Genomic DNA, 20,057 nt, shown 5'->3' with positions numbered 1-20,057 from the left:
TCAATCAAAGGTGGAAGAAATGAATAAGAGAGGGAGAAAAGAAAGAAAGAAAGAAAGAAAGAGAGCGGTCCACTATTAACAGTCGAATCCCTAAATCGACTCGGTGAAGAATATATACACATCCACCACAACCCGAGTTAGTTAGTCCTGCATATGTCGTATGTCGTATGTCGCATCACTTTCCGCAAGTCTAAAAACAAGAGAATCCGGGACATCATCATCACCGGACCTCAAAGCACCCGCCATGCCACGGTTAAGGTCAAAAATGAGGAAACGAACCTCCCCAAAGACATCAACTCAAAAGAGAAAGGAAATTCGTCCAGTCCCACCACTGCCTATACGCAATACCCAGCTTCAGCTGCAGGTCTGCAGTCTTTTGCCCACTCTACCGCTCATTCTTCCCCCCGCAAGTCCTTGAACCCGGCTGCCTCCAGATCCTCCTCGATCAGGCCCGGCAGCGAGATGTGATGCAGCACGACCTCCTTCAGGTTCTTCTGGATGGCCTTCTCATCTGGCGGGGTCCAGGTACCGCGCAGGATCTGGTTGACGGCCTGGCTGTAGAAGTTCGCGCTCTCGGTGTAGGTGATGAAGCCGGCCGCAACGGAGATGTAGAAAATGCCTGGGTAGTCCTGGTCGTAGAAGCGGCAGTACAGCGGACGCGGGGCATCCGCGGCCGCAAGTGAGTCGTACTCGCCGGCGGCGACGCCCTCGGGCAGGTAGGCGGACTCGGTGGACCAGCCCGTGGCGGCCACAAGGAGCTTCGGATGCAGCACAGTGCCGTTGGTCAGGGTGACACGGTCCCCGTCAATTTCCTTGATGCTGGTGTTGTTGTGGATGCGGAACTGGCCGGCGTGGTAGGCTGGGACTAGGTGGGAGCGGAGGATAAGGCCGACTTTGGCCGAAGGGGGCTCGTCTGTGGAGGTGGATGCATGGTTAGCAAGGGGGCGGGGATGCTTTCTTGTGACTGTTTCGTACTATCTCCTTTTCTTGAGGAGGGTATCTAGGCGAGGGAATGGTAAGTGGAATGGGCGGGGAACGTACGGAGAGGAGGGCGCCACTCGGGCACGCCTTGGATGAGGGCCCAGATGAGGTGAATGTAGTAGAATATGGTGTCGACAACAAAGATGGGCATAACTCGGTAGAGCACACGCATCAGGTGTAGTTCAGTCCATCCGAGATGCCAGAGCCAGGGCCACCACAGGTCGGGGGTTCCCCTAGTCAAGGTAGGTTAGCCGCGGGAAAGTATGGGAGCAAGGGAAACAGGGTTCCCTACCAGTGGGCAGACCGTGCGACCAGATGCACATCCTTAGCATCTTGGGTGATACAGGCTTCTTGAATAATATCCAATGCCGAAGGACCGGCGCCAACGACGAGAATATCTGATTCGGGGAGTTCTTTGGCGTCGCGGATGTTGTTGTTATGCTTGATAGGGAACTTGGCGGTTTCCTGGCCGAGAAACTCGGGCATATAAGGCTCCATGTTATGTCCTCTGGGGGCAAGTGGTTAATCACTGGTTCATGCCACACCCAGGAGAATGGATATAAATAATAGTAGTTGGTGCACGGGAGGGAACAGGATGAGGTCATCACTTACGTGCAAACCAGAACACTCCGGGTATAGATGGTCTGGGAGACCGGGGATTCGAGCCCGTCGACGAAGGGCCGGAGAGTGACTTGATGTAGCATGGGCTTCACCATCTCGACTTTGGCCACATCGTGCTGCCACAGGACATGATCCTTCAAGTCGAATTCCTTGAAGTATGCATGGCAGAACTCTGCGATCTGGTCTCGGGAGGCGCGACGGGCGGGCTCCCGTCGCGGGAAGCGAACGCCGTGGCATTCATATTCGCACACGAGATCCTGCAGGGTCGAGTAGGCCGGGATATGGCCGTTCCAGATGCCTCCTGGAATGGCCTGACGGTCCACGGCCATGACGGCGAGGGGCGGGTCATCTCGGAGCAGGTTCCGGAGACAGACCATGCCTGAGAGAGTGGTTAGAGGCCATCTCTTTCCATATATCTGCGCCCAGATTGGAGATGTTGGATAAGGGGTAGGGCAAGGGTCTTCCTGGGTATATACCTGATGGCCCGGTGCCAATGATGAGGGCATCGATTGGAGACTCGGCAGATGTCCCGATGGATCCTGCTCGCACCTGGTCGACGGTGGTCGATTGCGTGAGGCCCTTTTTGAGAACCATTGCGATGGTGATAGCTATCTTTTCTCTGCCTTCTTTTCTTTTGCTTTCTTCTTTTTTTTGGGCTCTTGGTTATATCAAGAATTTGCAAGAGGGAAATGGAAGACCAGTGGCAGTGACGCGTGGGCGGGTGATAATTATATAGAAGCTGCCTCTCCACACAAAATTTGTCCAAAGCTTCTTTTTTTTTTTTCCTTTCTAGAAAAAAGAGCGAGTTAGGACAGGGCTGACGGGAAATATTCCGATCTTAATGCCACTTAGAGATCGGAACCGCGTGACAGGGGATCGCGGGGGTGGGCTATACAAAGGAACTGACCTCGCACCTTCTGCCTCGTGTCGCACTCTATAGTGGCTGTATACTTGCGGTATACCGGCTAGATACCTGCAGTATACTTCGCCGAGTCTGCACGATCTCGAATGAAGGATGCAGGATGCATACGGAGTCCTCTGCGGTCTGCGGTCTGCAGTCTGCGGTTTCCGGGTCTGTGGCCTGTGGTCAGTGGCTCTCAGCGGCTAGTTTGGCTAAGTCGGTGCGACCGTTGCCCGCAAAAGACGCCCATAAACGACCGCCAACAACGACGGTCGACCCGCCTGGAAGGCCAATCAGGGGCCCGGGCTCGAGACGCAGCCGGTGGAGCCAGCAGCAACTAAGACGCGATTGGCATTTCGGAGCGAACGAAAGTACGAGGGGCTCGAGAGGCCGTGGGAGGGCCTGGCGGGGGGTGGAGGGCCTCGTCGACCGCGCTAAAGGTGAAGAATCCCAACGCAGACTAGCGCGAGCCGGTCGAGTCGACTCGCGACGACGCGATGGCAAGCAAAGCAGGCAAACATGGCCTCAGGGGCTAAACCCAAATCTCGTGCACGGCGAAGAGACACCGAGGGCACGAGAGAGCACAAAGTACGGGCACCCTATCATTGCGCCCCTGAGACTTCCACTTCTCTTCTCGCCGGCCTTGATCCTCCTCCACTTCCACCCCCCATCTTATACTCCTCGCCGCCCCGTGGAGCCCGTCCAGGATCGCAGGATTCCGCCCTCCTCCTTCTTCCTCCACTCGTCCCCTCTCGTCCCCGCCCGTCCCGAGGATGGCGTCGACGTCCAGCGACGATGCGGCCCTCCTGGCCGCGCTCGGCCATAAACAGGAATTGAAGCGCCAATTCAGCTTCTTTTCGATGGCTGCGAATGCAGTCATCACTGCCAGCGCCTGGGTAACTTGAATTGAATCCCCCACCTCCTTTCCTTCAATCTGCCTCGCCGACCTTGTGAATGGCTTAATTCTCTGGGTTCTCCCAATTGAAATCTACCTCCCCCCCCCCGCGCGCAAGAACGCTTGGACCATCTCTTCAGCTTCCCACTGATCGCATGATAGACGGCAATCGTGGGATCGATCATCACCTCGATCTACAATGGCGGTGCGCCGGGTTTGCTCTATGCCTGGTAAGATAACAAACCCAACCCGAAACCCAAATCCAAACCCAAACGTCTCATGAACCCTTGCCCCACCGAACCCAAGAACATCGGAGATATGGAATCGGAAAACAGACAACCACAATCACAACCACAAAACTGCAGTCTGCAGACAATTCTCTCCACCAAAGCCTCTGAGCTAACCATGTCGGTTTGTGATCCAGGGTCGTTGATAATTTTTTCTTTCTCTTTGTGGCGCTTTCGATGGCCGAGTTGACCTCCGCCATGCCCACCTCCGCTGGAGTCTATCACTGGTCCGCCGCGCTTGCCGGCCCGCGATTCTCCAGACCCATTGGTTTCTTGACCGGCTACTTCAATGTCCTCGGATGGGCCCTGGGTCTGGCTTCTCTCTACAACGTCGCCGGTCTCGAAATCACCGGCCTGTATCAACTATGGCATCCTGATTACACCTCGCAGCCTTGGCAGGTATTTGTCATCTTCGTTGTCCTCAATTGGTCCGCCGCGGCGTTTATCCAGTTTGGCAACAAGTTATTGCCTCTTTATACGAAGTTTGGATGTATGTCCTCGCTCATTGTGTTCCTTCTCCTCTCATATCGTTGGTATTAGATGCGTGCCATCTATATCTTAGGGTTCGGGCTCGGGCTGTATCTAACGATTCGTATAGTATGTATCAACATCGGTGTGTGGTTTGTCGTCATCATCTGTCTAGCCACCCTCCCGAAGACGCACTCGACCAATTCCTTCGTCTGGCTGGAGTACGAGAACATGACGGGCTGGCCGACTGGCGTTAGCTTCATCCTGGGCATGGTCGCCCCGGCCTTTGCCATCGGTACCATCGATAGCTCCACCCACATGGCCGAGGAGATCCCCAATCCCTCGAAGAACATTCCCAAGACAATTTTGGTCCAGTGGTTTGGTTCCTTCGCCCTGTAAGCCAAACAATCCCCAAATTCCCCCCTCAGCCGCAGCGCGCATCTCCTTTCGCGTAACTGACCCCGGGGAATCACAGTGGTTTCATCTTTCTGATTGCGCTCTTCTACGCCGCTGGTTCCCTTGACACCATCCTGTCCGCCGAGCCAAACTTCCCCGTTGCCAGCATCATGGAGTCTTCTTTCCAGAACACCAATGCGGCCTTTGGCTGCGGCTTGATCATTTTCTTGGCCTCTATCACCGGCCAAGTCGGCGCCCAGATCGCTGCAGTCCGCAGTATCTGGGCCTTCGCGCGCGACGGCGCTCTGCCCTTCTCCAAATTCTTCTCTAAAATCGACGACCGCAGCGTGATGCCCGCGCGCGCTAATATCCTAATCGGTATGCTGAGATCCCGCTTGCCCTTTGATTCGCCCCTCCAAGGAGAACGTATTATTTTCTCTGGGAACTGCAACAGCTAACAGGGCCCCGTTCGTTCTAGCCACCATTACCACCGCCCTAGGTGCCCTCTACGTCGCATCCACAGTTGCTTTCAACGCCCTCGTCGCCTCCTACGCCGTCATGTCGACGACCTCCTACGGCTTCGCTATTGGCGTACACCTCTTCACAGGCCGCAAGCGCGTCGCCCCTGGCTGGTTCCACCTGGGCGACGGCATCCTGGGCTTCGCCGTGAACAGCATTGCCATCGTATACATCTTCGTCACAAACGTCTTCTTCTGTCTGCCGTACAACCGGCCGCCCGTGACGGCGGCAGGCATGAACTACACCTCGCTGGTGTCGTATGGCATGGCTATCCTCGTCATTATATGGTGGTTCATCGGAGGGCGCCGTATCTACAAGGGCCCGACGCTGTCGAGTGAGACGCGACATGTGCTCGAAGGACTGGGCCGCGTGGAGCCTGATGACCATGTTGAGAGGACGGTTGTGCCAACAGAAAAGATCTAATGTGTGTGTATTCAAAAAGGGTGTAAGTCTTTGGATGTTCTACCTATACTTCGTTTTATAGGTGGGACTTGTGTTCATATTTTATTTTCTGTTCTGACGACCTTCATTTTTCGAGGCTGGCACGGGATGACCGGTGATTCTCGGACTGCTGTTTCATAATATGCGTATATTTCCCTTTCAGATATAGACAGTTTTGCATGGTTGATAATAGAAACGCTGTCTCGATGTTCATGCTCGAGGGCTTTGCATATGCACACGAAGGGAAGAGAGAAACCCAAAAAAAAGAAAAAAATAATGCCCGAGAGAAGATAGGGAAAGACATAAGAATCAAAGTCAAAAGTCGTAAGAGGACATGTGAAGATGTCGAGATTATGTGCCGAGAGGGAAGAAAGTCCGGACCAGAAATCCGGATCCCGGCGCCCAGACTTCCCTCCCTCTCAAAATGTTGTTGTATGTAAATGTACCGGCAACAAGGTTGCCGCACTCAAAACATCGTCAGGTCGAATCCCCGCTTCTCCAAGAAGATATCCCATCGCTCAGTCGCGCCCGAGTCCCAGTATTCCGTCATCGCCTTGCGCGCGCTCTGTACATTGCCCATGCCGTACGGCTCCATGACCGCCAGCCGCCCACGAATGATCTTCCGCTGCACGGGGTCCTCGGTTTCACAGCCGACTGTGAACACGGGCCACAGGGTGAGAATGTTGGACATGGAGTCGAGCGGGATTTTCTGCAGCATCTCGATGACCATGTGGATTGCGTGCGCGGGCTTGGTGTGGTCCTTCGGCAGGCACTGCACGCGGGAGTACAGGTGCAGCAGCGAGGTGTACAGGAACGCCCGGTGAATGTGCTGCATTTCCTCGGCCATCTTTTTCGTCGCCGGGTTGCGCTCCAGGTCTGGGTTCGTCGTGCGGTCGTACAGCGCGTAGATCTGGTCCTCCAGGTGCTGGATCTCGGCCGGGTCGGCCCCCGTGTCCGGAATGTCGTCTGCGTCTGCGTCCAGCGAGATTACCTGCATCGCATTGCGCTGCACGATCGCCATTCGCCCGATTTGCGACATGATCGGGATTAGCTCCCACGCGTAGCCGGTCCACTCGTCGATGTAGCCGTGTGCGTCGTTGGTGGTCGGTAGCGACCAGTAGCTGCCCTCGGCGTTGGAGGAGGTGTGCAGCCCTGACACGCCGGCGAAGATGTCCAGCAGGGCAAACCACTTCACCAGGAAGAGCTTGGTTGGATCATCGGTCTTCAGCGAGTCGGCGTCGCCTTGCAGGGCGAAGACAGAGGTGACCAGGTTGCTAGCGCCGGAGAGGTGGATGCGCCAGGAGTTCATACCACCGTTAATGACGTCGGAGGTGCAGAGAGCCAGGGCGGTGGTCAGGGTTTCGGGCCTATTGGCCTTTTTTGGGTCGCTCATGGCTTTACGCAGGCCGTTGAGGGCTGCGTTGGTGAATTTGGTGACGCTTTTGGCGAGGTCGCCAGAGAGGTCCTCGCGAAGGCGACCGTAGTGGGAGCAGGCGCAGGCGAGGAAGGCGTAGAGGAGGTGAGGCGACGACATAGCCATCTGGAGGAGATCTTCACGAAGGGGATTGGATTTGAGGGACAGGGGAAAGATGACAGGCGCCGTTTTATGGAAGTAGTGGTCAAGGAAGAAGCGGCTGTGGGGGAGTTGATGAGATAGGTGGGGTAAGCGGAGAGGGCCTGGGGAACTTGATATTGATATTGATGTTGATATGGGTATAGGGGTTGGGATTGGTGCTGGGAGTAGAGAAGGGGGTGTTTTTGATAATGTGGATGGTGGATTTGTGCATGTGCTTGATCCCTGTCCTGTCTAATTTGATCTTGCGGTTCCAATGCATGGGTATCGGTGAAGGATTGGTAATATGGGCTGATTTGCTCGACCCAGCCATAGCTGGTGCTCATCCGGCGGGGAGTCGCCACCGAGTAGTCCGAGGCAGTGCCGGGGGACATTGTCAAGGCGGACGATGCTTCAAGCCCGCCCTCGAAAAAAACATCGGGTTGGATTAGAGGTCGTGGGAAATGGCCAATCGGCATTTCCACGGGCGTTTCTATATTCAGGCCAGGTTTCGCACTGGCTGCTGGTTTTCTAAATTCCGATTTGGGAGGAATTAGAGGGACCTCAAAGGTTGGCCCTGGAGGATGCAATGATGATGCATCGGACAGGGCTGGTTTGGGTGGGTTTGGTTCACCCTGAGCACTCTGAGTCCGGTCTTTCTGGCGGTTCTTGTTTTTGAACGGACGCCCTTCTGTCCAGCAGAGTTTAAATTCATATTTGCACTTCTCTGGGCGCAGTTTACAGCGCTGGCAGGTGGGTTTGCCCTCATCGCACTGTGAATCTCGTGAATCTTTTCATTCGGACCGGTCGCGGTCGGGTTTGTTTACCTTGATCTTTCTCCGCTTGCACTCCACGCAACCGGATCTCAATTTCGTGTGCGGGCGTATTGTTGAGCTACTCATTGTGCTGAACCTCCGGCCACGAGGCTCAAGGGGAGGGAAGGCTCTGAGGTTGCATCAGGGATAAGGAGAAGAGTCGGAGAAAGTGGGGTTGAGAAGGTCGAGGATCACCCGAACCCGACTTGATAAGCGGAGGAGGCCAATCAAACCCAGGCGGACGGGTAGATCCCACGGCCACTAGAGGGGGGCGGCACGCGCCCTGTTCATTGGCTTTGGTTCCGAGGTTCGGTTTTTCCCCAGTGCGTAGAGGGAGACGTGGTTCGACGGGAGGGTGCGCGAGTATGTTCCTGAAATAGGGGACGGCGTCGCAAGTATACCACTCCATGTTGGACCCAACCAGGGACTAGCAACGCGTTCAACGAGACCTCAAAGGGTGAGCACAAGACCTGGATCGATCAGGACACGCCGGTCATACTCCTCGTTCAATGATATCCACGCATTGAAACCGCAAGATCAAATTAGACCGGATTGAGAGCGAACACAGACACGATTGAGACGGATGCTCCATGTCAAGTATGTCATATCCACACAGTACAAACCTGTAAAGAAAGCCTTGAGCATGTTCCGCAGAATATTCAGTGAGCAAATATTAAATCTGGGATTGGATCAGACCTTCAAGCAGGCGGTTTTTATCCCAGAATTTCTTGTTACCTACCCTTCTTAGTCGGACTAGGAGTCGGCTGCGAACTCGGATTCTAAAAGGCATCTGTACACAGTCTTGGAGGTGTACCATTTTTCCATCACTCAGGAAGATGCGTTCTCGCCTAGTCGGGCTCGGGCTCACTAGGTGATATTCTAGAACGTTTCGACGATGATAGAGGCCAAAAGGGGGAGGGAAGAATAAGGTATTTAGCCTTTGAGGCTCCGGGGACTAAAAAAAACAAGGTTAAGCTTGTTGTCCTACTCTTTCGGTCACACGAGGGGATCGATCGAGCGGGTCGATCGAGTCGCGAAAACTTGGTCAGTGCATCGCTAAACCATTCTTCCCCCATTTGCAAGTAGACTTGGTCGATTTCTGAGCCGTTTCATCGATCTGTCGAGTCGATATGTATGTTTTTGCGGTGCGTTCCGAAACCATTCTTCTCGCGGTGTGTTAGAGCTGACGAAGGCGCGTTTTCCTTGTAACCTCTGGAGATCTGCTTAACTGCTGCCATTAGAATCCTGTAAAGCACGTTAATCAATCATAATAACGATATAATGAAATCGTAGGTCATGAGAGTCCGTTTTTGAAGTTTCGCTCCGGGTGCATTCCCGGCGGGTTGGAAATCCACGTCAGTTTGGGCACATGTACTCTTTGTACCCGACATTTCGAATTTATGTGAGCTCGCCTAACACACTGGAATTCAATAAATAGATAATTAGATGCAATATCTACAGGCGTTATTGTTCACAGACCGACTGGGGCTCGCACTGACAGCCCTGCATTCGGTTAGGCACGTCTGCGTGGCAGCGGGAATCGCACCGAGATACCACTTTGGTCTACCCCGGACCAAATGATTATTTCAACAGGCGCCACAAATGCAGGTGATCTGCCTTCGCTCGCAAGTACCCATTTCAGGCATGACTCCATAGCCGCCCCGTCGAGTCGGTGGGGCGTCCAATATTCCACTTCTGAACCGGCGGGTCAAATATTGAATCCGAGTGGGGCGAAGGTTATCGATATCGATCGCCAGGCAAGCGCCAGCGAGCCCGCGATGTGATCGTGAGGGGATGGCAGCACCCCCCTCAAGTATAAATGCATATGAAAGAATGAATGAGAAAGAAAAGTATTTAGTAGATTGGGACTGCTTTGATCAAAATAAAAGCGAAAAAAATGAAGGTATCGTCGGTGGTACTCGTCTCCTTGTTAGAGGCGGTCTGGGGGATCAACGTGGGACAAGGCTATCAACATCCAATCGAGGGTATGTATACTCCTGGTACATGCAAGGACCTCGCGATGTTCTCCTGTACTCCTGCACATTTCCTGCACTCATCCAGGTGCTCCGAATTATGAGACTAAACGGGCAAGCATACCAGATCTTGACAAGGACCTTCCCTTCTCTCAGCCCGTGACCTTCGCCCATCTCGAATGGCAACGCTGTCTAGCGGCCAATCATGAACAAGTACGCAGCCCTTTGCTTTCATATCTCTCCTATGGAGCCCAAATTCTGGTCTTTGGTCTCACCAACTGCCACATCATAGCCTCTCGATATTGCCATTCTCGGATTCCCCTATGACACAAGTACCTCCTATCGCCCCGGTGCTCGCTTCGGCCCCCGCGGCATCCGCGCCGGTTCTTCCCGTGAGAAGAAAGGCCGCAGCTATAACACCGTCTGGGGTGTGGACCCATTCGAGGAAGGCCTCAGCATTGTAGATTGTGGAGACATCCCCATCACCCCGTTTGACGCTGCTCATGCGTTCAAGCAAATGGAACAGGGATATCGGCAGGTTCTATACCATTCAACCAATACCTCCAAAACCGCGCACAACACTTGGACCCATCCGCGGATCATCAGCTTGGGTGGCGATCACTCGATTGTCTTGCCGATCTTGCGGTCTCTGAAAACCGTCTATGGGCCGATCTCGGTGATTCACTTGGATTCGCATCTGGACACCTGGGACCCATATGAAGGGTACACGGGCATTGCATCCGAGCAGTCTGCAATCACCCATGGTACATTCTTTTGGCATGCGAGCCGAGAAGGATGCATTCACAAGGGAGCCAGTGTGCATGGCGGCCTTCGAACCAAGTTGTTTGGGCTGAAAGACTATGAGATTGACAGTGACGTTGTTGGCTTTCACCGGATCGAGGCCCGCGAGATTGATGATATTGGGGTGAACGGGATCATCCAAAGGACTCTGGATGTCGTCGGGAAAAATCCAGTTTACTTATCAATCGATATTGACGGTCTGTTATTTCTCTTTGGAATTGTCGAGACACGGCCACTGACATATCAGTAGTACTTGATCCAAGCATCGCCCCCGCTACAGGAACCCCCGAATCAGGTGGCTGGACTACGCGGGAGCTGAAGCGATACATTAAGGGCCTGGAGGGCCTGAATTTGGTCGGCGCAGATGTTGTAGAAGTCAGTCCTCCCTATGACTCGACGGCGGAGATGACCTCAGTTGCAGCGGCAGATTTGATCATCGATATTTTGGCGGCGATGGCCAAGAAGAAGACACCGGATTTTGATACCAGCGCCTCTCCTAAATATGAGCTATAGTATGGGATTCCTGCTGCTATGATCGAAGCCTTTTCTCTCATTTATCGGTATTGACATTAGGGAAACAGAGTAGGTAATATAATATTAGCTCCAAGTATCTTGTATCAATCTCCAGATCCAAAAATAAGCACTTCATAGTGGAGCATCTAGTCGATAGCTAGAATTCAATAATCAAAGCGTTATTTTTTCTAATCGATCTGATAATCGATCTGGGACCTAATCAATCTTCATAAAGTATAGCCGGTCTATCCAAAATTACCATGTACTTTACTTTTGCCGTCATTTGTCTCATGTTTTGTCGTCCTAATTTCAAAATTCCTAGACAGCCTCTTTCATCGTGTCCTTCATTGAGATGAACGTTGAACAAGAAGTGATGTAATTATTCCTCTGCAGAATAGCTGACGAATGGCAGCCGTTCATCACTACCATAGCAATAAACATCATAGCAGCATCGAGAATTTAGAAGAAAATCTTCATGACTGATGATGTAACCGCTATTGCCTTGCATAAGTTCCAGGAGATGATAAATTGATCGAATCAAAAGTAAGAATTCTGAGATTTGGCGCTGCTGGGCTCGCTAGAAACAAAAAGCCTGGATACGCGCCACGCCACGGAGAGATTAGCCAGTCCTTTGTCACAGCCCGGATTATCTGTATAGACTAAATAAATTAGCGGGCATCTTTCCTCTCGACCATTTTTTCAGGATTTCGGCCATTTGGCAACCGTTCGTGGGACCATTGGAACGACGGGCTGTCACACTATTCGTCTATCAGATGTGATAACCAAAGAAAATACTGTTTGCCGAGCTCATGTAACCGGAATTGTATAGTGAAACTAGAAAAGCTCGCCACTGGGTCTGAGGAGATAGAAAGATAGGTCGAATCAATAAATCAACCACCACCACCACCACCACCACTGACGCTGCGTAAGTGTACCGGGAAGTTCAAGATTTGTTCTGGGCTGACCAGAGATACAGTCGAGGACTTAACAGAGCCACGGGAGGGCGGGGGAGGTGGGGAAGTGGTAGACAACCGGTTTGGAGTCCAAATTCTTCCAATAGGGCAACCGGGCTAATGCGCTAACGCAAGGAAACAATATCCGCGCGCGAAGACAAGCAAACTAATCAAACAATCAATAGTTCAATGGAAACTTGGAACCCGACACCGCCTGAATTCAGAGTTCAGAGTTCAGATGGGGGAAGCCCACCCTAGGGTTACAAAACTGGACCCTGGCTCTGTTGAAAGGATGAGTGGCCAGCCCTCTTCCTGCCCAATCCCCGCAAAATCCACCGCAAAATCCATAGGGTGCAAGAATGAGGTAATTTGTACCCTACAGGATGACTTGGCTTTCAGAACTGTTAGTGACACAGCTTCCAGTGCGATTTCGGACCTCCGAACATTGTGAGTTGTCTGAAGCATGGGCTTCCTTGTCTGGGCCGAGGCAACAATTGGCATCTTATCCTCCGACCAGGATCTTATCGACACACAGGACAAGACTATGGTCCGCTTCAATGGACCAACTCCGAACATGAAGCTCAAGCTAAGCCTTCTACATTGCCGGTGACGCTCAATACGAGTGTCGAGGCACGGACGCAACTATTTTCCGCCTTCATGGAAAGGTTTTTTGCTCCTAATGTGCATGTCAACACCAATGATGATAGTTGGTATCTTTTGATGGCACAATTTCCCCACCTAGCATCCGAATCAGAACTATTCGAGAGAGCCGTCATCGCATTGGCAGCTGTATATCTGGGAAAGAGAATGGACCATGCATGCTTAACCAGACATGGCATGGAAATATATATCACTGCATTGAAAGCCATGAGGCGCACAATGCAACAAAGGAATCCACCGGTTTCCATGCTACTCTTTACATCCATCGTGTTCCATACATATGAGGTGAGATAAGATCTCGAAGTCCTGGCATTGTTGATATTGTATTGTTAACATATTGGACAGACAATCCACAATAGCGATGACTCACTGCAAAATTGCTTCAACCATATAAGAGGAGGCACTGCACTGATGAAACATCATAGTCTAGACGTATTGAGAAATGAGAGACTAGGGAAGGCATTATCTGTTCGTCAGAAATGGGCCACAGTAAGGAAATTCCCATCTTCCGATGACTCCAGTACTAATTTGACGGAAGTCATTCTTCATATTGAATACACATGAGATATGGGGTCTAGATTGGACTTGTCTTCGAATACGACAAGAAGATACACCCATAGATGAGTTATTTGCATTCATTGCAGAAATAATCGACTTCAGAGCAGATCTAGCCAAGATCAAGGGTCTTCCACATGCCATATCAAGAGAGATACGCGAACCCATTCTGAGTCATTGTCACAGGCTTGAGAGGAGAGTTCGGGTTGACTGGATGAATGAAGCAGCTCAGAATCTTGATGGCAAGCCTTCTAATTTCAATATGAGCAAGACTGTACTCAAGTCTAGAAGGTTGCAATCATACGATTTCAAAAGCCTAGAGACGGCCAAAATATATCTGCTCTACTGGTTGGCTCTGGCAGTTATACATCGTACAATTTACGAAACGGAAAAGCTCATGGACCAGCACACAGATTCTCAACCCATGCTCTTTTATGCCGGCGAAATCTGTCGTTCTGTGGGATACTGCATGCAGCCCCAAAACCGGATGTCTTCGGCGCACGCCGTCCTGTTTGGAGTGTCTCAAGCCTCAAAATGCTATATCGCCTCTCGAGAAAACGACATGTTCATGTTGTGCCAGGAGATATATTCTATAGTAGGGTCTAATGGTCTGGATATAGCTTTACAAATAAGTAAAGAGGACTGGAAACTTTGGAATCAGGGTGACGAGACAAGACACCTGAGGCTTCGAAGTTGATCGATTAATAATTTCCCCAGTCTGTTTTTACAAAGCCCTAATGAAAAATGATTTTTATATAGGTAAGATTAATGCGCATCTCTCAAGCGAATTTTTGAGATAAAATTTGTCTCGTCATGGCCTGAAGGCGACTAAGGATTCTATTACTAATGAAAAGAAAATCATCAACTGCCTTCTTCGTCTTATCTTTACCTTCTAAACGGCCCATAGGAAGAAATCTACCATGACTCCCATTCAACGCCAACTGATGTGGGGGGATCTATGTTTTGACATATACAAAGGCATGTAGGAGAACACGCTCAATTAGTTGCAATAAAACGATTGTCAATAGTAGCTGCAGAAATTCTAGCACAGATGGCCATCTACTGAGGGCGTGAAATGATAGATATATACGAGGGCAATAGATATAAGGTACCTTCGAGGTAGATAGGTTGATTTGGCCTTGGTAAGTGTTCTTTAAAAAGGCTGGTTTTTAATCAAAGGACATCACAGCATAGACCCGCCATTTCTTTTGATCAAATGTCGCAGATTGGATCCTGCCAGTTGACTTGCATACTTTGATATGGCGCTCTATTCAATAAGTTCCTCAATTTATATTCCAATTAGCTTCGAGGCTGATTGTAAACCAACTTGTCTCCTGAAATGCGGGTCTTAGCAAGTGACAGACTTGATAAAGAGTCTCGGACTCATCGGGGGTGCTTGAGGAACGGCAGGAGCCAGCGAGCTTCTGATAAAGGGCGCACTCGGGTGATAAGCCAGAACAGTTCTTCATTGGCCCCCCTCACTTGACATGCATCCGCGCTACATGATTGATCTTCAGAAAGACATCTTTAAATACCATGACTAAAGTCACCCGAAATGGCCCTTTAGGTTTATCTTCATGCTTCACTTCTCCGCTCTACGAATATTCACTCACGATGCATCTTGCGTTTCCACCTTCGCCTCCCAAACGAGCATCCAACTCGGATAAGTGCTTCAAGAGCTCAACCCCCCATCCTTCTCCTGGTATCGAAAATCAACAATCACAGAGGTCCTTGTTAGGGACCAGTAAAATCCTGACCTTTCGGTCTTCTAAGCCTTTCAGCGCTCCCGATCGGCCAGTCGATAGGCTCTTTTCCAAGTACCGCTTCTAAGAAGTAAGTCACAGCCTCTGGAGTTAGCACTGGCTTTTGTCTAAGAGATCACTTTTCCACTAGATACCAAATCCATGGAACCGGCGTTACTAGTTTACTTTCGGAATAAATGGTGGGAAAGGTCCTTTACAACCGTGTTGGCAACACGGGTCAATGTCGTGAATTCTCTGTACGGAATACTATTACTTCCCCGCCTCTTTGGCATGACGACACCGTAGCTAGGATCTTAATTTAGTAGGATGAGATCTGATTTCATTCCACTGTATTGGCTATAATTCGCGAGTGAGGTCGTATACTAATTTGAAAACACCACATCTTCTGGTTCGCTTTAAGGAAAGTGGATTGATGCTATTCTTGTGTACACATTTTCACCTTTAATCTATGAGATTGTGTAAGGAAAGATGCCTTCATCTGAGATAATACTGCTGATAAATTATCATGGTGTTTCTTTAAATTGATTATCGGCCTTGGAATAGTTGCCTGATGAGGTCTAGAGAGCCTGAGAAACCAAAATGCGCGGCGTTGGGTCTGCTTATTCAACCAACGCCCTGTCCCAAGTTCCCCTCTGAAATCCGAGCCAAACGAGACATTCAATCGCATGATAAATTTATAAGCAGCACTCGTCATTATGAGATTTTTCGTGGCATTTGGTATAACCCCCAAGCTCGGTGGAAACTGGCTGGGTGTGGGGGCAGAACCGTCGGCCGAATTCTCGGCGCAAGGCACTATATAGGGAGCATCATGTTCAACTCTTGGAGGTTCATTCGAGCAGCATCAAAAGCTTAAGCATTAACAATAGTATCTTTGCTTATTATCAAACATTCACTTTATTTCTATCAAAATGGTCAAAATCGCGGTTGCGGGTGGCTCTGGAAGTAAGTTTTACCTTTGAGAAAGTAATTCGCAAATTGTTGATTCCTTCGCAGATATTGGGCAGGAAATCATCGATGCACTTATTGCTACCCAGAAACACGAAATCTTACTTCTATCGCGAAAGGTATACTGCTTGCTTGCTTCTCAATCGCGATTTTTGGGTAGCCAAGTTGACCGTTTCTCAAAGGATGCCCCATCTGAGGATGTTTTGAACCGAGTGAGATGGGTCAAGGTTGACTATAACGATCCAAAGCAGCTGGCCCAAGTTTTACAGGGAGTGCACACTTTGCTGTCATTCACAATCCTGCAGGAAGATCCTTTGAGTCCAGTGCAGAAAAACCTTATCGATGCAGCAGTTCAAGCAGGCGTAAAACGCTTTGCACCAAGCGAATGGGGCTCGTTAGTTGCCCTAGATACAAGCATACCTTCAATCTCTCACCCTTTATAGGTCCAATCTGGAGCACTTGAGCTGGTACGCTTATAAGGGAGAAACTCGCAGGTATCTCGAGGAGTTGAATAAGGACAAGAAAGTAAGTCTTTCTAAAAAGACATCACAATTATCAAAACAATCTCACACAATCCTGATCGAATAGGTGCTTGAGTACACACTTTTCCAGCCTGGTTTTATGATGAACTATTTGACTCGGCCTCACAAGTCATCCAAGCACCTTCAGCAGATAGATACTCCATGGGACCTCTATAATCGCCGGTTCATCGTAATGGATGGCAGTGATGATCACATTATCACTCTCACTACGGTTCAGGATCTCGCCAATGTAGTTGCCCGCGCGATTGATTTTGAAGGCGAGTGGCCTGTCGTTGGTGGCATCAAGGGCACAGACATCAGCATGGGGCAGTTCGCTAGACTTGCTGAGAGCGTCCGCGGTATGTCGATCGCTCAATATAGTCTAAACGATGCTAAAATTTCCCGAACCAGGTGGTACTCCCTTCAAAATTGAGAGGCTGAAGAAGAATGATCTTCTGAGTGGAGAATGGAAGACTTCGTGGCTTCCTAAGGTTGAGCACCCCTCTATTCCATCCGGTCAGCTTGACATGATGTCGAGAGTCATTGTCTCTGGTCTTGTGCTTGGTATTTCAGCCAAAGATTTCGTTGTTTCAGATGAATGGAACCAGCTGCTGCCAGACTACAAGTTCACCCAAGCTGAGGACTTCTTGGCGGAGGCATGGCAGGGTAAACCTTAGATCAAGAACTCTGGAAATCATAACTGTACCTGTTTGTCAAATTGCTCGTTTATTTCTTGAAATGTTACCATGTAAAGTAAACGAACAAGATCTTGACAAGCAGACCTATTGTGGTTTTAAATTGAGCACGAATTCCAACTTCATAGCGAAGTAACCCAATCGCCGAGTCTTAGTGCGCAACTTGTGACCCTTTCGGCTTTGGTCCGCCGAACTCGGGCAAAGGAGTCAGCACTGTCATTGTCCTTGAACCGAGATGACTCGCTTTCTCCGCAAATTTACCACGATGATGTAAGGCCCCCATTGATAACTCACTGGTGAATATAAATCATATCTTGGTGGCTTTTGGATATGGCCGAATCGATCCTACCAGGAGACAGAGGCATGGCCAAGCGGAGAAAAGTGCGGAAAGGTACTCAGAGCTGCTGGGAGTGCAAACGCCGGAAGGTTCGCTGCATCGTCTCCTCGCCCTCTAATAAACTTTGCGACAATTGTACAAGACGTGGCACTACATGTATCAGCCAGGAATATCCAGACAAGCCCACACTCCCCATCAACAATAACCAAACCGAGGCGAGGCTCCGCCGAGTTGAGGAACTCCTGGAGCTGCTGATTCAGAACACCAATCCTTCCTTGGACCCTTTTCCCCTGCATGCTAGGGATATATCGCATGAAGAACCTCTTCCCGAAGCAGCATTATGGAAGGAGACATCCCAGAGTCAAGTTGATAGTCCGCCCAGTGGTGCAGAAGCATGCGACCAACTCTCACATAAGTGCGTTACAAGTAAATATGAGGAATTGGTGCGCCATCTCATCGCTGCATGGCCCAGTCAAGATGATATCAATCTCATTGGGAAACTCCATGTCGGCATTTCGACCCATCTACACCGTGACATATGCACTCCTCATTCTAGATTACAGGACCACAACTCACTATCCCCTCAGGAGATGCTGCAGTTACCTCCAATGGGCTCCCATCCAGTACTGATCGCGCGAAAACTGATGATGCTTGCTACATTCCTGCAGGGTGCTCTTGGGTCTTCATTCCAAGAATTTGATGGCAGAAGCAACTATTATCGCGAAATCATGGACCGGGCCATGGATAGGGCCACTAAGCTTGTGACTTCAAATGACAGCCTTGTCGCCTCAGTCGAAGGCATTGAGTGCATTATGATCGAGGCCATGTATCACAATTATGCTGGGAATCTTCATCATGCGTGGATGGCAGTCCACCGGGCTGTGGCTCTGGCACAAATGATGGCACTTCATCGAGGTCTCAGCTCGCCATCTCTCAAAATTCTTACGGCTGAAATGCGAGCGACCCTCGACCCGGATCATATGTGCTTTCGTCTGGTCGAAATGGACCGCTATCTCTCTCTTATGCTAGGTCTACCTCAAAGCTCCCTGGAGGCTCGCTATTTGAATCTCAAAGCATTAAAGGCCTGTCATCCGGTTGATCGTATGCAGCGCACCCATTGCATTGTTGCCGGGCTTATTCTGGAACGAAACAACACCGATCTGGACAGTCCCTTCAAAATCGAGGATATTGAAAAACTTTTGTTGGATGCCTCCGCGGATATGCCACCTCAATGGTGGTTGATTCCAAACTTTTCATCACAAGACAGCAGCGGCACGGAGCTTGTCGAGAGCACTGCTGGCCTGCTAGACCAACTCGCTCACTATCACTTGCTATTGAGGCTACACCTTCCTTCCATCTTACAAGCTTCATCTGATACCAGTCACGACTACAGTAAAATCAGCGCCCTAAACGCTAGTCGCGAAGTTCTTTCTCGCTATATAGTCTTCCGCGCCTCAGATCGGGCACACCTATATTGTCGAGGTGGTGACTATCTCGCATTTTTGTCTATTGTGGTCCTCTGTCTTGCCCACGTGAATGCCCAAAATCAACATCGGCAATTACCAGAACGAGCCTCGGAGTTTGGCGTTGTCTGCCACCTTCTCGTTCAAAGCCGTCCCAGCGACCGCGGGTTGATGGAGCGCACCTTTGGATTCCTTGAATCTATGGCCAACTCGGGCACCGATTCGATTGCTTCTAAGCTTACCCGTATCCTTTCTCATCTCCTTGATGTTGAGGCTAATTCTGCCAACGGAACTATTTACAATACGAGCTCCTCCAAGGTGGATGGGAATGATCTCCAGTGTGACGGCAAGCTGACCAATGACGGTGAAACTCTGCAAATTGATATTCCTTATTTTGGGACGATCAATTTCGAGCGAGGAGCCATTTCAAGGTCCGCCTTGACAACGACTAAGCATGTCGATTTGGAGACCTCGATCCAATCTGACACTGATGAATTATATTTGGATCAGTCGCGGGAATACACTGACCAACCTTGGCTTATGGAAGATTTCGCACTTGCAGAGAGTGACTGGAATCTGCAAAATATTGATACAGCCCTGTTTAATAGCCTTTTCTGTGGAATTCCCATGCCAGACATGGATCTCGATGGAACGGAGGGCGCATGGATACCCTAGATTTGATCTATTAATTGTAATGGAACTTCAATTTATAGTTTTAGAATTAAAGACCTGAAATCAATTTGGGCACTTATATAATGGGAGGCGGTAATGCGATCTATCGGTGAATATGGAATAGACTCAACACATACGTACTTCAGTCGCCATGTGGAGAGTACAAGCCATGTGAGCTGTTTATAGTGTGCCATGGACGGGATCTTCAGAAATGACAGAACACGAGGTGTCGGAGATTGCAAGATTACTGGTTCATATTTCTCGTGAAACCTTGTTCCGCAGGGGAAAAGTGGCTGGCCAAAGGCGGTTCACGATGCGAGCATCCCATTC

The 20,057-nt window shown here is 50.2% G+C and overlaps 7 protein-coding genes across 7 annotated transcripts; 5 read left to right on the top strand and 2 right to left on the bottom strand.

Moving 5' to 3' along the window:
- Window positions 1–392: 392 nt before the first annotated feature.
- Window positions 393–2,196, bottom strand: N7462_004380 (uncharacterized protein; the record flags this gene model as incomplete). The annotated part of the gene is made up of 5 exons (XM_057076106.1): window positions 393–865; window positions 1,042–1,214; window positions 1,274–1,489; window positions 1,594–1,981; window positions 2,079–2,196. The coding sequence occupies 5 exons, from the start codon at window positions 2,194–2,196 to the stop codon at window positions 393–395; spliced, it is 1,368 nt and encodes a 455-aa protein (XP_056935611.1).
- A 428-nt stretch (window positions 2,197–2,624) lies between these two features.
- On the top strand, window positions 2,625–3,329 carry N7462_004379 (uncharacterized protein; the record flags this gene model as incomplete). The annotated part of the gene is made up of 1 exon (XM_057076105.1): window positions 2,625–3,329. The coding sequence occupies one exon, from the start codon at window positions 2,625–2,627 to the stop codon at window positions 3,327–3,329; it is 705 nt and encodes a 234-aa protein (XP_056935610.1).
- N7462_004378 (uncharacterized protein) lies at window positions 3,277–5,491 on the top strand (the record flags this gene model as incomplete). Its single annotated transcript, XM_057076104.1, has 6 exons — window positions 3,277–3,399; window positions 3,561–3,628; window positions 3,823–4,175; window positions 4,284–4,548; window positions 4,629–4,927; window positions 5,028–5,491. 6 exons carry the CDS (start codon window positions 3,277–3,279, stop codon window positions 5,489–5,491), a joined length of 1,572 nt encoding a protein of 523 aa, XP_056935609.1.
- Window positions 5,492–5,975: 484 nt separating this feature from the next.
- On the bottom strand, window positions 5,976–7,049 carry N7462_004377 (fungal specific transcription factor domain-containing protein; the record flags this gene model as incomplete). The annotated part of the gene is made up of 1 exon (XM_057076103.1): window positions 5,976–7,049. One exon carries the CDS (start codon window positions 7,047–7,049, stop codon window positions 5,976–5,978), a length of 1,074 nt encoding a protein of 357 aa, XP_056935608.1.
- Window positions 7,050–9,773: 2,724 nt separating this feature from the next.
- N7462_004376 (agmatinase) lies at window positions 9,774–11,163 on the top strand (the record flags this gene model as incomplete). Its single annotated transcript, XM_057076102.1, has 4 exons — window positions 9,774–9,861; window positions 9,938–10,062; window positions 10,142–10,847; window positions 10,901–11,163. 4 exons carry the CDS (start codon window positions 9,774–9,776, stop codon window positions 11,161–11,163), a joined length of 1,182 nt encoding a protein of 393 aa, XP_056935607.1.
- A 4,839-nt stretch (window positions 11,164–16,002) lies between these two features.
- Window positions 16,003–17,237, top strand: N7462_004375 (NAD(P)-binding protein; the record flags this gene model as incomplete). Its single annotated transcript, XM_057076101.1, has 5 exons — window positions 16,003–16,036; window positions 16,088–16,433; window positions 16,483–16,564; window positions 16,628–16,919; window positions 16,972–17,237. The coding sequence occupies 5 exons, from the start codon at window positions 16,003–16,005 to the stop codon at window positions 17,235–17,237; spliced, it is 1,020 nt and encodes a 339-aa protein (XP_056935606.1).
- Window positions 17,238–17,585: 348 nt separating this feature from the next.
- N7462_004374 (uncharacterized protein) lies at window positions 17,586–19,730 on the top strand (the record flags this gene model as incomplete). Its single annotated transcript, XM_057076100.1, has 1 exon — window positions 17,586–19,730. One exon carries the CDS (start codon window positions 17,586–17,588, stop codon window positions 19,728–19,730), a length of 2,145 nt encoding a protein of 714 aa, XP_056935605.1.
- Between the last annotated feature and the right edge of the window lie 327 nt (window positions 19,731–20,057).

Source organism: Penicillium macrosclerotiorum (genome assembly GCF_028827735.1).
Source record: "Penicillium macrosclerotiorum strain IBT 26536 chromosome Unknown utg000003l_segment0_segment0, whole genome shotgun sequence".
NCBI classification, from domain to species: domain Eukaryota; kingdom Fungi; phylum Ascomycota; class Eurotiomycetes; order Eurotiales; family Aspergillaceae; genus Penicillium; species Penicillium macrosclerotiorum.
Note: the sequence above shows the minus strand (reverse complement) of the source record. Positions and strands in the feature narration are given on the sequence as shown.